Raw genomic sequence first — 17588 nt, 5'->3', positions numbered from 1 at the left:
TGTGTGTGTGTGTGTGTGTGTTTCCTCAGAAGCAAAATTCCTTTAGAAACCATGAAATATTGTGTGCATAAATAATGTTTTCCCTCAGAAACAATGAATTAATGTGTGCATAAATGTATTTAGCAGTTTTACTTATTGATTGGAGTACAAAAAAAGAACAAATCAGTGACTATATAATATTTTTGGTTATATATTTTTTAAGGTTTTGCTATTCTTATTTATAAAAAATATATCTCTGCAAATAATTTAAAGCATAATTTTACCTATGTAGAAAGATATTTATAGCAAGCTGGAATCCATAATATTAAAACCTATGGAAGTGTAATGAATTGTTCAATTTCATATTAAACCTTTTAAAGTCCTGTAATCTTAAAGGGACATTAAACACTTTGAGATGGTAATATAAAATGATAAATTGTATATATAAAACAGCTCTGCAATATACTTTCATTATTTATTTTGTCCTCTTTGCCTGTAATTCCATTCTGAAATTGTGAGCTTTTCAGTTCCTGTTAGAAATGGAAGTGCAGAACACTGTTAAATCCAGCACAACCATTGGCTGCACACTCTAGTGACCTATTTATAACATGGCAGCTCCCAGTGTTTTATAGACACTAAAACTTTACACTTATTTTGTCACTTTTTAAACAACTAATGAAACTTTAAAAAATACATCTACATGTTAGTCATGGACTAATCTTTTCTTTGAATGTATCATTCTATCTAGCATGTATTTAGTGTTTAATGTCCCTTTAATTATAGAAGATAAAAGTACAATGTAACACTATGGAGGGATACAATTTTATCAGCTGAGCTTATTTTAATGCATGCTTAACTTATATAATGCCCTTTTTTGCAAGTCCATGTGCTCTGAGAAAAGAGCAGCACTAGGACCCAGTGGCTCCTTGAGCTTGGGAATTTCAAGGCAGCTGTACAGCCAGCTGGGTTGGCTTGCCTGTGATTGGCTGTTAGGAGGAAAGGCAGGGCCTGGGAATGTGCATAGTAAATAGGCTTTGTCCCAGCTGGAGGATCAGTCTGAGGGAAGAGAAAGGAGGGAGCACTAGCTGCACTGGGAACACAGGTAAGATAAAAACTCTGTGCAGCACCTCACTTAACTACACCCCAGCCTTACCTAGCATTTATTTCTTGGTCTCTGATGTACTAATGTTCTGCTACTTAGAATAGACAATCCATAGTGTTTGCCTAATAACTATTACATGGATTTGCAGTTTTGAGGCAGCCATATACAAGTATTAATTTACACATACAACTACTACTAATAATATTTACTATTATAAATAATATAGTAATAGTACTTTAGTATCTTAACTTATAATGCATGCAAACTATTATTTATACTTAGGTATATTTTATAATAAAATATAAATCCTGTAATTTATATAGTCAGATGCTTTAAAATTCCCTGTATCCTCTGCAAAGTCAGCTAATGGTCCAACATCATATCCCAGTTCATCTAATAAAACTGCAGGGTAAACTTTTATGTCTGCACGTTGCCCACCTAGGTGCCTTGTCTGGTCAGCAAGAGCTTGCTGAACTTATCTGTAACACTCAGGACACGCCCCAAATCCTGAAATCTTCAAACTGCAACCAAATGATTCATTTGCTTGCCTTGCAGCCCCTTTCTACTGCAGACTCACTAGGGAGCATCGGAAGGACACAGAACTATGAAGAACTGACCCTCAGAGCTTGCCATCAGACTATTCAAATCAAAACACAGTAAGTAATTGTTGACAATTGGATTCAGCAGCTCACTTCACTGCTTCTGTCTAGCTCCTAATAGTATGAGGGGCGCATAATGTCCTATTGTTGTTGAGAGCGTCAGGGATTGATTGAAACACAACTCTCTTTTACACTGGTTGTTGCCTTTCTGTGAGCATGAAAAAATCCATAGGTGTTAGTCTAGATTTATAAACTAGCCTTTCAGTACAGCTGTTGGCTAACAATGCTGTAATAAATACTTAAGAAATAAAGTATCAGATTTAATATTATTAGGCAGTAAAATATGTGCTGCTTGGGATAAGTGGATGCTATGCACAGTCACATTTAATATAACTGGTGTAAACATATACAATAAACGCTTAATCTGTTGATGTGATAACTGTGTATACATTTTATTAGTTCACTCATTTGTGACAGATAAATCAAACAGTGTTAAAGAGCGCAACAAATCCATAGCAATAAGGGTAGAAGGTCTTGTCAGGCATTATATGATGAATGGAAGTGTCAGAATATTCTCACATACTTATTAACTTTAATTTCCCCTGGCCTCTGGTGATGACAGGGTTAATAGATTAAAGTATTGCCGGCGCTGTTGTTTTAATGCGCCTCTTGGTGTAGAACAGGAAATGACAAAGGGTGCTGTGTGTTTAGCTGCAGGGTGCGGAGGTTGGCTAAGAGAATGCTCTATTAACTGGGTTTAATAATTAATGAACCAGGAACTTTGTCCTAAATCTTTCAAATCCTGACAGAACTTGTGTGGCTGTAATATATTTATTTGATTAGCAAATTATGCTCATTTACAATATCCTTTTATCAATCATCCTTTCAGTGCGAACACTTTGCAATATATTTGTGAGTCAAAAGCCTATTAAACTATTGTGTTCTATTAGTTTTAAGAACTCCATATAATCTTGTTTGATTTACATTATTTTAAATACAGTTGTTACATTTCTGTTACTATAGATAGGATCATTTTAATTTACTTGTTTAGAATATTTTTTTTGTCTAAATCTGGTCACAAAGCACACCTGTGCAGATTTTATCTTTTTTCTTCTTCATATAATACACACTGCAGTAGAGAACAGGAAAATACTTTTTAAGCAGGTCTTGTCACAGATGACATAATAAGGAAGCTGAGAGTGAAGGAGTTAAAAGGAAACTCTGAAATTGTATTTACTTGTCATTGTTTGTATTCAATCTCCCACATTTCCTGAGACTAGATGTCCTTATGTGAAGGTGATGACAGATATACTTGCAACAATAAATGACTCCGTTTAGAACCAAAGATTTGTTTACAAAATAATTATTCAGGTGCATGGGAAAAAAAATAGCAAAGTAGTAAATAATAAACACAGCAGCCGCATGTGTTATCAGCCAACTTTTTACAACGCTTTTTTTATAGTCATCTGATTTTTGCATTTACCCCCCCCCCCTTTTTTATTAAGTCTTTAATCTTATCTCTATTTCTATATATTTTTTCCAGCATCAAAACATTAAAAATGTCTGTCAGCAACCATGAAAATCGCAAGTCCCGCTCCAGCACAGGCTCCATGAACATTCATCTGTTCCATAAACCAGGACATGCTGATAGCCTCCTTACACAACTCAATCTGCTGCGTAAACGTTGCCTCTTCACAGACGTAGTCCTACTAGCAGGGAATCGTGCATTTCCCTGCCATAAAGCAGTTCTAGCCTCCAGTAGTCGATATTTTGAGGCCATGTTTAGTGGTGGGCTGAAGGAGAGCCAAGATGGGGAAGTCAACTTTCAAGACGCTCTGCACCCTGAGGTTCTTGAGCTACTGCTAGATTATGCTTATTCGGCCCGGGTCATCTTTAATGAGGAGAATGCAGAATCCCTCCTTGAAGCTGGAGATATGCTGCAGTTTCATGATATAAGAGATGCTGCTGCAGAATTTCTTGAAAAAAATCTACATCCAGCCAATTGCCTCAACATGATGCTCATCTCTGATGCTCACTGCTGTGAGAGATTGTTGGAGCTATCGTGGAGGATGTGCCTTGCCAATTTTGTTGAGTTGTCAAAAACTGAGGATTTCTTGAGGCTGCCTAAAATGAAGTTGATGGAACTTGTTCTTAGTGAGGAGCTGGAGGTTGAAGATGAGAGTTTAGTCTATGAGGCAGTTATGGGTTGGATAAAATATGATTTGAACCTTCGTCTTGATGATCTTCCAGATGTCCTGCGCTATGTTCGCCTGGCCCTTCTGTCTGAGCAGCACCTTCGAAGCCTAGCTGAAGATGAACTTGTTGTCAGGAACAAACTAGCAAAGGAGATTGTTGAAGAGGCTGCTCGATGTAGAGCTAAAATTTTGCAAAATGATGGATTGGTGACTGGCTTCTGTGCTCGTCCTCGTAAAGTCAGCCAGGCCTTATTGCTTCTGGGTGGACAGACTTTTATGTGTGACAAAATTTATGTGATGGACCAAAAGACCACAGAAATAATCCCTAAGACTGACATTCCCAGCCCACGCAAGGAATGTAGTGCATGTGCCATTGGTTGCAAAGTTTATGTTACAGGTGGTAAGGGTGCTGAAAATGGAGCCTCAAAGGATGTTTGGGTCTATGACACTCTTCATGATGAGTGGTCCAAGGCATGCCCCATGCTGGTAGCCAGGTTTGGTCATGGTTCTGCAGAGCTGGACCATTGCCTTTATGTGGTAGGAGGGCACACTGCCATGACAGGGGCTTTTCCAGCATCTCCTTCAGTCTCCCTAAAACAGGTGGAACATTATGACCCTCAAATGGACAAGTGGGCCCTGGTGGCTCCTCTAAGGGAAGGGGTAAGCAATGCAGCAGTAGTAGGAGCCAAAATGAAATTATTTGTCTTTGGAGGTACAAGTGTCAACCGTGAAAAGCTTCCCAAAGTTCAATGCTTTGACCCTCTGCAGAACAGATGGACAGTGCCTGCTAGTTGTCCTCAGCCTTGGCGATACACTGGGGCAGCTGTTCTTGGAAACCATGTCATTGTAGTAGGTGGGGACACAGAGTTTTCTGCCAGTTCTGCATATCGGTTTAACAGTGAGACTTATCAGTGGTGCAGGTTTGGAGATGTATCATCTAAGAGAATCAGTTGCCGAGCAGTGGCCTCTGGAAACAGACTCTATGTGGTGGGTGGATATTGTGGCACACAACGCTGTAAAACATTGGACTGTTATGATCCGTCAAGTGACTCATGGAGTAGTGTTAGCACTGTTCCTTACTCCCTGATCCCCACAGCTTTTGTCAGCACATGGAAGTATCTTTCTGCATGAAGGCAATAAAAGGTAAATACATTTTGAGGTTTTTTTTTTTTTAATGTATGGGGAAATGTTATATTATTTGTTCAACCTTTCACTCACAAAATCATTGTAGTTGGATTGTGATGATAGGGGAGAATCAAGAGCAAATTAAATAAATACACACACAAAGCCAGAGAAGGTCAAACCACTCCCTAGTCACAGAACAGCATGTTGTAGATTGACTTTAAATATCTATAGTTTTAGGTGTATAGCTGGATTCCAGCCAACATACCACATGGTTAGAATTCCAAACTCTTTGAAGATTAACACTACCTGAAATTTGAGTCAAGCTGTAAAATGTTGGCCTTGAGTGCAAATTTCCCATATGTATTAACCTCTTCTAGATCTGCAGTGTCCTCCTTTGGGGCCATACGTTATAAGTATGGCATATTCCACATTTCATAATGAGCTGCTGGTGCTCTCAGACACACCGGTTCAATAAATAATGTGCCGTGTCACTTCTGCTAGATTTCCAGTGGGAAATGTTTTTCATTAGAAATAATTTAGATCATTTAGAATTTTCAAAATTGTTCATAATACATAAAACAATGTCTAAGCTGCACATATAATGCTGCTTGTCTTTTTAAAAGTTTTATTGTTTCTGATGATTTGTGTACATGATACATTTTATGAATGTTTAGAAAAAAACAACAGCTTTTAAAACATTATGGCCTAGATTACGAGTGGAGTGTAAAATTGCACTTTTGCAAGCGCTTTATTTGCGCTCCACTCGGTAATACCAGCGCACGCAAATGTGCGGTGGTATTACAAGTTGAGCGTGCTTCCATAGGAGCCTTGTTCTGATGCCGTCAGACACGGCAAAGAACCTAGCGCAGCATTGGCCAGCAAATTTAAGAAAAAAAAAAAATAATTATATATATATATATATATATATATATATATATATATATATATATATATATATATATATATATATATATATATATATATATATATATATATAGTATAAAACATATTCCCCATAGACCACTATGTAAAGGCACTTTTCAGTGCGTTTTTTTTTTTTCTTACACATCCCATCCCTTTAACCCTTATAATTGCTTTGTGCAGTTATTTTTAATAAAAAAATAAATCCTCATATTTTTTTTATTTAATACATGAACTGTACACTTTATTTTGGGGGACAATTACGGGCTCCACTTGTAATCTAGCCCTATATTGTTGCTAGTGTAGTTGCAGTCACTTTTTGATACTCAAATTATTTTGTATGTAGGTGTTTGTTTATTTATTTATTTATTGTATTTGCCCGCATAGCAATTAAAGGGAACATTGCCTTTAACCGGCCTCTTTCATAAACACCTGTGTATTCCTCCAGTACTTTCCATCAGTTATACTTACTCTTCTCTCCTATGTAAAATCATTATAAACCAATATATTTTCCCAAGACTAATGCATATATTTTAATATTACAGGTTGTCCTGAATAGTGGCTATTGGACTTTACTTCTGCATTTTTATTTTGCACTGGACTTAAGTAGCTTTGGCCTACTGCACTGGATTCTGGGAAATGAGCAACCCATTTTGAAAGGCTTTACCTCACCTTTTGGAAAATTGTGAAGATCTGCTGATATTTCTTTATCTATCAGGATTTGATGGATTCTCACTCAGAAAAACTGAACATTTTATATTAAAATGGAATATTAAAAAAACGAAATACTATAAACGCAGATATCAGCGTTAAACATTATACAAACATTAAGTGATTAAAGCATATTTTTTTTTTTCTTCCATCACACTCTGTAAATGGGTTAATACTAGCAAATGAAGAAAATAAATTGTCTGGCTGAAGAAAAATAAGGTAATAAAAACATTTATAGACTTACCGTCAAATTAGCCATTTAATCTGGATAACAACCATTCATCTTTTAAGGTTTCTAAACATGACAAGGCATTAGGTAGTCCCACTTATTAATTTTTTTCTTAATGAAAATATTATGTCGTAAATGTGGCATTGAAACGTATTTTGTGATGTAAATGTGCGCTGTGGTTTGGGTTTTATACTGTAGAAATGAGCAAACATCTCGTTCCATTTCTCTTTGTTACCTTGTGTATAACATTCCATTCTTTTTTATTCCCTTCTGAATGGGACCAAAACTGTATTGTCCTTATGATATTCTCAGATATAGGAAGCACAGATTCAATACCTAAGCAGGGTACTTTTTATAAAGGGACACTAAATATATTGTTATTACAAGACCATTCTGTTGTCTGATAGATTATTTATCAGTCAAACAAATTAATATCTTCCTGCAGTTGTTTTTTCAATAGCCATACTCCACCCCAATCTTGGCTTGAGTCTGCACCTGACAAGGCTCACCACGATCATAGTGTAAGTATAAACTGCATTTTTGCAGTTCTTATCTGTTAAAGACGATTAGGGAAATATGTGTAGCAGGGTTAACCGTGTGGAGTTTGCAGGATACTTTTTTTTTCAGTTCTGAAATGACAAAATCCACAATTTTCATAGCTTAACTACATGAAAAGAGTCATCCATAAATTTAAACATTTTATCTATAAATCTCCAGGTGTTTAGTGTCTCTTTAACTTGCATCAGCATTTCAAATAAGAATGTTTCATTTCTAAAACATATTTAAATTCTATTTTCCTTGCAACATAAATGGAAATTTTTGCCTAACTTGATGCTGTTTTGTTAGCAAACGGCTAACACAAGATAATCAATAGTCTTCAACACAAGCAGAGTGTATAAAGGGTATAAATAAAATCTTATGAAGTGTTGGGTAATAAGCAGGTAGCTTAATTTAAAGGGACATAAACACTAAATACATTTTTGAAGCATAGTATTAGGTTATTTTCTGCAGTGTAACCTAGGTTCCAAAATGGCAGCACTTATGATTACAGGGAGGGGCAAGATGAAATGTGTTTAGTGTCCCTTTAATGTTAAGATTGTGATTGGTAAAAATATTTCTTTTTTTATTGAAGAAGTATTTAGGACTAAACATAACTTTTTTTTCTTCCATCCAACCCCCAAATATTTTTTTTTATCCTTTCTACAAAAAACGGTTCTGCTACTTGCTTAGATTGACAGATGCCGGTCATTCCATTTTAAATGCTTTACCTTTGTTTCCTGTATTTTTATTTGTGAAACGTAACTTTCATGTATTACAATGAAAATGTTTGCTATCTCTTGTACAGTCAGCATTATATTTCTACAATTTTTGTTAGTGGTACTGTGCTACTTGGTGTTTGTGTATTTTTTTCTTAAAGAACTCTTTTTTGTATATGAATATTTTCAGCCTGGTGCTGTGTTCCCTCTGTTCTTTATTAAAAACAGAATTTGCTTTGTAATTTGCGTGTGTTAAAAATCACTGGACCCTGCCAGATGTCATATGATGCAGCTTTGCAGTTCACTCCCTCTTATACTGAGTGCGATAAACATGGCTTCAAGAACAGTGACCTCGCCAAGTACAAGTGAAGGAAAAATACACCCCAAAAAAAGATGGTAGGGGGTGACTGAGGAAGAAATATCTGAGGTAAACTGAGACTTACATATCAGTATATGATAGTAAGAAGTTTATAAATTTTTTAGAAACAAAAAATGTACAGACTAGAACTTTACCACAACAAGAACACGTTAGAGAGTACCATTTTGTTACTAACCTTTGTTTAATCTCAAAGAAGTCATTACAGGTGATACCAAACATTCTTCTTCTTCAAAATACACAAAAACTAGCAAGAGCTAAGCACCGCAAAAACGACTTGGCTTTCTTCTGAAGTGAGTGTATTTTAGCACATTAATCTCTTTTCGATTGCTTTGGTTTGGACAAATGCGTATTGATTTTGTTTCCCCAAAGGGATGTTTAAAGGGACATGAAAGTATAACCATTGTATAATTGGGGTATTGCTTGCATGTAGGTATGTGTTTAAAGAGACATGAATCCTAAAAAAAATTTTTATTTTTTAAATAAAGAATTCTATTTTAAACAACCTTCCAAATTAGTTCTATTAATTTGTTTAGTTCTGTTAGTATCCTTTGTTGAAAAGAATACCTAGGTAGCTGGGAAACAAACTGCTGATTGGTGGCTACATATATATATATATATATATATATATATATATATATATATATATATATATATATATATATATATATATCTTGTGATTGGCTTATTGTGTTCAGCTAGCTCCCAATAGTGCATTGCTGCTTCTTCAACAAAGGATTTCAAGAGAATAGAGCACATTTGATATTAGAAATAAATTGGAAACTTGTTTCAAATTGTATGTTCTATCTGAATCATTAAAGAAAAGTTTTGGGTCTCATGTCCCTTTAGCCTCTGTGAAGGGTTAATCAACTCCAGAGCAACAATGCCCTACTGGAACCTAGCTGAACACACCTGGTAAGTTGATGACAAGAGGTGTATGTGGTGCAGCCACCAATCAGCAGCAAGCCCCCATTAGTGCACTGCTACTCCTCAGCCTACCTATATATGCTTTTTTTCAACAAAGGATACCAATAAAGTTTGATAATAGAAATACATTGAACATTATCTGAAAATGTCATGCTCTGTTGAACCATTAACGTATGTATAACTTTCATGTCCCGTTAATCAAGGCAGAAGACAAGATAATTGTGACTCAAATCAGTTTTGCTTCCAGGAGAAATAAATCATTTCTGAGGCATCAGCTGCTCCTCATAGAGTATTTATTTACATTAAAATCTCATATGTTATTAAATAATGATAGATCAGATATCATTATGTAGGTATTATTGCTCTCATCTGGAGTAAGTACTTGTGCACAGCTTATTTAGGGTTGCCATCTCAGCCATGTATTCCTGGACACTTATGAGTTACACATGCTACAGGGTATGCAGGAAGTAACATGTGATGTCCAGAGGCACTATGTGATGTCCAGAGGCACAATACATGTTCCGCCCTGCTTACCCTGCAACATGTGTAACTCATAAGTGTCAAGGAAAACATAGCCAAGGTGGCAACCCTAAATTTATTACTGTTGTGTTTATTATTTTCAGTAACAAGAATAATCTAACAAAAAGGCTAATCTCACTTTTTTGCAAGTACAATTGCCAGCTGTATCATTCACAATTTCATTAGGTCCAGATCGCAAAAGTGTTTAACACAGTCCTGGTGCAACTTCCTGGTACAGTCAGCTAGGCATGTTCATTATTTGTTAGTATGGCTTTTTTTTCTGCTGGTGCTCATAACATTTGTTGGCAAAACTATTTTTAAATAATCCAGATTTGTGCCAACAAATATGCCCCTAAGCTACAACTGCTGGGAGCTGTAGTCTTGTCTTGTGTGTGTGTGTGTGTATATATATGTATATATATATATATATATACAAAATAATGGCAAGGACTTGCTTAATAAAAATTAAAACTTTATTCCATCAAGTTTAAAAGTTCCAGGAGGAAACTCAAGCAAAATAAAAGGGCATAGTACCGACTGGCTAATATATACGGGTGGCATTACCCAGATGGACCAAAGGTATGATGTTGACCTTTGTACATAAGTGACTGATACTGAGCTTGGGGTCTGATTGTGTTTGCATGCTGATTGGATTTAAGTGGCAATTGGATTCAGTGAGCGAGGTAACAAACTGTAAGATGGTCTTATCGGATACTGGACTCCTACCTTCACATTTTTTGATATATATATATATAAATAACAAATTAAATTCAAAGCAAAAATTACTTTACTCATGGGTTATAGAACTGCACTTCCATCTTTAAGGGACATTTAAAATCTGCTTTTGTGTAAAAAAAAAAATATACATGTATTTTGTTCCACACTCCCTAGAGAGGTCAAATGCAAAATCTATAAACTGCAAATTTTGCAAATAAAATAGCTGCTATAGGCAGTTTGCAGCATTTCTAGGTAACACATTTTGCTTTTTGAGGGTACATGGCACAAAGTTCAATTTTTACTCAAATTTAAGAGATGTTTAAGATCCCTTTAAAATGATAAATTTCTAAAAAAACAAAAATAAGAAAATTGAGCTAGGAGACACTGCATCCTTTAGCACTGGGCTTTTGAAAAATCACATCATGTTTTTCCAGCTGTTCATTTTCAGTTCAGTGTAATTTCTCTGATATTGTAAATGCAATTTAGTCTGGGGTAACCTTAAAAGATAGAAGGAAAAAACAGATGTGGACTCCTTGCTCATGTGCCCTAGGGATGCAACTGCACCTCATGATAGGGTTGCCACCTCAGCCATGTTTTCCTGGAAAAACATATATCTGGGGTTTGGTGCTTTCCCTCATTCAGAGGAGAACTGCCTAGTATTATGGGTCTGGACATTTCTCCCCTGAGAAAGGCATTGTGAGCTAAAAGAGAGTAAAATTATATAATATATATATATATATATATATATATATATATATATATATATATATATATATCTTAGTTTCTAGCTGTTGATTGGTGGCTGCATATATATATTGATTGTGATTGGCTCACCCATGTGTTCAGTTAGAAACCATTAGTGCATTGCTGCTCCTTCAACAAATGATACCAAGAGAATGAAACAAATTAGAAAATAGAAGTAAATTGAAAAGTTGTTTAAAATTGTATTCTCTATCTGAATCATGAAATAAAAAATTTGGCTTTCATGTGCCTTTAAGAGAGAAACCTCCTCTAGTCCCATCAATAGCTGAAAGTGCAAGGAAAGACCTATATTGCGTATCATATACATCTATTATATGTATACGTGTAACTACAAATATGTTGCCAAATACTGACACAATTCCACCCAAGTGAAATTAAAATAGAATAATGGAGAGCACAAGAATAATAAAGCAATTTAACCATTTAAATAGATATATGCACATTCATTTAAAGTGTTGTACATATTGCTGAGGGGGAGGGGCATACAATTGAATTATCTTCTGTTTAATATTGGGCCAAATCAATCAGAATTATGTGTATAACCAGCTTGATACATCTGAGCCCACGTGACATTAGTCTCTGTCATTCTGCCAATACCATCATCTTAACAGAAAAGATCCATAGTGTTCATTACGGTGACTGATAACCCAATTTACCCCAGGCTAGAAAACATGACTGACTATCAATATGTTGCAATGTACTTTTTTTTTTTCTTTCAGTGTCACAAATTCAACCTACAAAATAAATCTAAAATAGTTTCTTTTATTTCCAGTTATCCCCCCAAAAATTCTAAAACATATCTCTCATAAACCACCAATCCAGTAATTCCTTTTGCTTCATATTTTGAACTAACAGTTTTAAGCTGCAGCAGACAATTCAATGATCAATAAAAGCCAATAGCATTAACTCACGGTTTGCTACCTGATCTATATTTGAATTTTCTATAGGGAGAGGGGGAGGGATACAAAAACACAATATCTTAAATGTTTATTTGCTAACAAGAAGGCTTGTAAATCGAGTCAATGCTTTCAATATCCAAAACATGTATTTCTGGTTTATTCTAAAATATCTACTGTTTGGTATGTTGTTTACAATTTTCATTACCTTTAAAACACCCATTTTCTAAAGGTACTGGGCCTTTAAGAATATGCTAGCTCAAACACCAAAGTGTTTTACAATTTCACGCATGAATAGCAGAACTGAAGCAGGTTCCACTGGGAAGGAATGTTAAGTAGGTTTTGACATAAAGACAGGGATTGGATGGATGGATGGTCTTATTTGTCTGTCTGTGTCATGTAATCTGTCATTCTGCTCTGACAGAGGGGAAACTAACCAATCTATCCTGTCTATACTGGCAGTTGGCACATTACCTGACTAGATGCCCTGAATAGAATTCCTAGAGAAAACAAGTAAATCATTATTTTTTTGTTTTCTTCAATCTGCCATGGGCATAAATCAAATTCATTGGAGGTGGATCACGGTTTAATAAAATATATTTCACTAGAATATTAACACATTTCAAAATCATCCACTTAAAGGGACACTGAACCAAAAATGTTTCTTTTGTGATTCAGATAGATCATGCAATTTTAAGCAACTTTCTAATTTACTCCTATTATCAATTTTTCTTAATTTTCTTGCTATCTTTATATAAAAAAGAAGGCATCTAAGCTTTTTTCTTGGTTCGGAACTCTGGACAGCAGTTTTTGATTGGTGAATGAATTTATCTACCAATCAGCAAGGACAACCTAGGTTGTTCACCAAAAATGGGCCGGCATCTAAACTTACATTCTTGCATTTCAAATAAGGATTCCAAGATAATGAAGAAAATTTGATAATAGGAGTAAATTAGAAAGTTGCTTAAAATGTCATGCTCTATCTGAACCACGAAAGAAAAAATTTGGGTACAGTGTCCCTTTAAGATTTAGTATAAGAATAGAAAAATGGCTGTGAAATTGTTTAAAGGGTTTACACCGTATAGATAGTGTGTAAGATTGATGCGTATATGACTTAATGAATATTATATACCAGGGTATATGGTCATAACTATAATGGCAACATAAGTATTTTGCATTGTTATCTTCCTATGATTATATTGTCTTATCTCTTTCACCTTATTTTGTCTTGTCTTTCTTAAAGGAACATTGTTCACTAGATTTTTCTTTGCATGTTTTTTAGATGATCTATTTATATAGCCCATCTGGGAGTGTTTTTGTAACAATGTTTAGTTTTGCTAGTTTTTTTAGTAACATTGTGCTGATTTTCAGACTCCAAACCAAGCCCCAAAGTGTCAGATGTATACGCTCATTTACAGTCTGCTGGCTCCTGTTTGAATATGTTAGTGTTCTCCTGTTTCCATATGTCATTATTTATTATTTGTAAACCACAAACATCTTAGTTTTGGACTGTAACGGCTTACAATGTGCATTGTTACAGGGATATAAAGTATGTTCTATACACTATAGTGATTTGTTGCAGTCTAAGGTGAAGGATTAGCTGTGTGATCAGGTGGAATTGGAGCACAGTGGGCTATTAAAAAAGCTGATGATTTCATTAAGATAATGTAAAGATGGGTAAGAAACATCATTAGGGGAATAATGAAGAAACGATATATAGGTTCTAGATCACAAAACTGTGGGGTACAGACAAATGACAACAAAACTAAATATCAAGACTTCAGTGAACACAGATGAGGCTCCTCATCTTTTATACCCTATTCCTTTACCTTTCCATGGGACATGTAAACAAGGTACTACTGGGCATATTAAGGGCAGCTGACACTTTCCTACTTTGGGGTGGTACAGTAATTACTGCACCCCAATACCTCCTATAACCACAATTGTCAGCTATCCTGAAATCATGGGTTTTTATAGCATTTTATAAAAAAGAAAAATTAAACTACGGACTCCATTGTTGAAGCTGCGTAGCACACCTTGTGAGTCATGGCAGTACAGGATTTCTCATGCATGCCTGCAACTGCAAGTTAAAGGAACACTAAAACAAAAATTAAACTTTCATGATTCAGACAGAGCACACAATTTTAAACAACTTTCCAATTAACTTCCATTATCAAAATGTGCACAACTTTTTTATATGCAGACTTTCTGAGGCACTAGCACCTACTTAGCATGTGCAAGATCCACAGTTTATACTTATATGCAGTTTGTGATTGGCTGATGGCTGTCACATGATGCATTAGGAAGGAAAATGTAACTAACTTTGACATTTGTCAGAAAAAAATCTATTCATTTGAAATTCAAACTAAGTGCATTGACATTGCCTTTTTATTATGCATTTATTTATTATGCTATTCTACTGTGTTTAGTGGTCCTTTAACCCCTTCCCACCATTAGGACGGCATGGAACGTCCTAGCTATTTGGCTGTCCTGAAGCCATAGTGGCTTGGTAAATGGGATTGTGGGCTGGATGGTGTGTCCTGCGTCATAGGCACATCCTTCATACCCGATCCCATCAATGAAATCATGCAATTGCATGAAAGATCATGTGATTTCAATTTTTATGTAGAAAAATAAGTCTGGTCAGGAAGGAGTTAAGAAGCAGTACTCTTAAAACAGCCAAATCTTAAGTAGGCAGACTTAAATCATCCTGGACTGGTTTATCCAGGAGGATTGACAAATCCTGCTCAGCAGGGGAGGAGCTACACAAGTAAACAATTGTACAATAGTAAGCAGGCAGCAGACTACCTTGCTAGCCCCTAATGTGGATGGACGTTTTCTGACTGGTAGCATAGTTGCTCCCTGTGTACCTCCTTTTTTCAGTATTTGTTTAGGTCAGAGCAATACAGACGATAAAAGGCTGTATTTTATGGGAAAGAAGCAGATTGTAATTCTATGGAATAACCATTGTTCTTTTTTTTAGCTTTTTCTCTTTTCTGTGTACAGTACAAACATTTACACTTTAATCTATAAGTAATTAAATCTACCTCTGGGAGATCCCATAGATGTGGAAGTTCCTGATCACTGTCTGTTTTCCGAGACTATTCCTCCAGACGCATGTGTTGAAATGACAATCCTCTTCTCGGCTGTTTAAATTAGTTGTAAATTACCTGACAATTGTGTTATGGCTGACATATTGTTTTCACCATTTATACGCTCCTTGCTTTAGCCTACTTTAAGTAATACATCACTGTGGCACTGCCTAACTGAAATTGGACACACAAATTTGTCTTGTAACATTACCGAGTCATGGAAGCATTGATCTCTGCATATGATTAAATGCATTGTATATTCATAGAGAACCTAGCCACACAGTCTCCACTCTCCTTGTAGCATAGCCCAGGATGAATGCAGGCTGCGTCACTGGCTGGTAACCTTTGTTCACCAATATTGTTTTTTTTTTTTTTTAAATCAATATTTTTTATTAAAGGTCGTTACATACAAGAAAAAGATACTAATATCATCTGATATTTTTTAGGACAAGATACAATACATAAAGAAAATAAGAGGCATTCAATACTTATAAAAGATATATCTTATTTTACAAAATATTTCAAAATATAAACTATAACATAGTTTGATACATATCTGCCCTCTTTTAGCACAAAGAAAAGAAGATAAAGAAAACAAAAAGGAAGAATATACTCCTAACCTGTGTCGAGGTTATATAGATTTATAAATATTAATCACAAAAATTGCCCTATTCTAACAGTACTAGTTTGTAAACCAAATGATGAATCCAGGAATCAATTCAATAAACTTGTATGACATATCCAAAAAGATGTAACTAGGGGAACTTATTATTAGCTTTCCTTGATTAATCCTATCTTAACCCTAATTATTTGCCTGATTCAACCTTAATTTTATACGAAGATTTAGAACCACCGTTGAGTCAATTATAGAGTTCCTTAATTGAGGGGATCGGGGGAGAGAGGGCCCGAAGGGAAAAAAAATTGTCTGAAACCAAATTTTCTAAAGGTGTTGATAATTGCCTCTGCACATTACCGTTTTTTTTTATAATTTTACAAAGTCCATCCATTTTGTAACAATCTTAATTTAATGCATTTCCGAATTTATAGTAGGTTCCCTTTTTTTCTTCCAGTTTTTGAGGATAAGATATCTCCCACCTACAATTGTTGTATTAATAAACTCTTTATTAATTGATTTATCACATGTATCTATTAGGAAAAATATATGTTGGAGCTCTATAAAAAAATTTGTAGAGGTCACTTTGCCTAACCAAAATTGTATACGTTTCCAAAATTGTTTAATTTATGGGCAACCCCAAAACATATGGACCAGATCTGCTTCAGGTGAGCTACATCGAGGGCATAGATTACAAGTTTGCGAAGACCACTTATTTATTCTAGCTGGTGTGAAAAATATTCTATTTAGGATTTTTACATGTATTTCTCGCCAGTTTGCAGAGAGTGTAGCATCTTCTAGAGCAATTATACTATATTTTACTTTATCTTCATCCAGTTCTGGAATGTCTAATTGCCATTTTGAACAAATCTCTAGTATATTAGACTCTCCATATTTAGAAAGAACCATGTTATACCAGTACTTGATAGAGCGTTTGCCTGCATTAAAAAGTGATAGTCCCATTTTCATACCTGGATGTGTCCAAGCAGCTTTACTATCTTGGATAATTTCAGAGTAACAATGTCTAACTTGTAGGTATGCATAGAAGTCTGAGTTCTGTAACTGGAAACACTTTTTTAAGTTTTTCAAATGTATTTACATTGTGTGATCCCAATTCCTTAAGTTGTGTTAGATAAATGAGCCCAGCACAAGCCCATCTCCTAAATACTTGATTATAAAGGCCAGGAGAGAATCGTGGATCCCCTATGATAGGTAATAGGTCAGAAATATAAGGATCACAGTCTAATCTACGTTGTAAATCCTGCCAGGCTAAAATAATGTGGATTAATGTTTGCTTTTTCTTTATTTTTTTTTTGGAATATTTCTTTTGGGACAATGTAAGCATCCAGTGAGAAAGGATAAACTAAGTTTTGTTCTGCTTCAAGAAACGCCACATAGCTCCCACCCGTGAGCCAGTCCATCACAACTTTTGCAAGGCATATACTATTATATAGAGCAAAGTTGGGTAATGCTAGTCCACCAAATTGTCTTAATTGTGATAATTTGTTTAGAGAAATACGTTTACAACCCCCCCCCCCCGCCATATAAACCATCTCAGGTATTGCTCCA

At 35.3% G+C, this 17588-nt stretch overlaps 1 protein-coding gene across 1 annotated transcript; it reads left to right on the top strand.

The window, feature by feature from the left end:
- The first annotated feature begins 1050 nt into the window (after positions 1–1050).
- Positions 1051–8359, top strand: LOC128649582 (ectoderm-neural cortex protein 1). The gene is made up of 4 exons (XM_053702934.1): positions 1051–1081; positions 1637–1737; positions 3224–5018; positions 6467–8359. The coding sequence occupies exon 3, from the start codon at positions 3240–3242 to the stop codon at positions 5004–5006; it is 1767 nt and encodes a 588-aa protein (XP_053558909.1). The 5' UTR covers positions 1051–1081; positions 1637–1737; positions 3224–3239; the 3' UTR covers positions 5007–5018; positions 6467–8359.
- The last annotated feature ends 9229 nt before the right edge of the window (positions 8360–17588 follow it).

The sequence above is a fragment of the Bombina bombina genome, chromosome 2 (genome assembly GCF_027579735.1).
Source record: "Bombina bombina isolate aBomBom1 chromosome 2, aBomBom1.pri, whole genome shotgun sequence".
In the NCBI taxonomy this organism is placed as follows: domain Eukaryota; kingdom Metazoa; phylum Chordata; class Amphibia; order Anura; family Bombinatoridae; genus Bombina; species Bombina bombina.
Note: the sequence above shows the minus strand (reverse complement) of the source record. Positions and strands in the feature narration are given on the sequence as shown.

Coding starts and splice junctions, on each gene's coding strand:
- LOC128649582 (XM_053702934.1), top strand. CDS start 3,240: ATGTCTGTCAGCAACCATGAAAATCGCAAGTCCCGCTCCAGCACAGGC.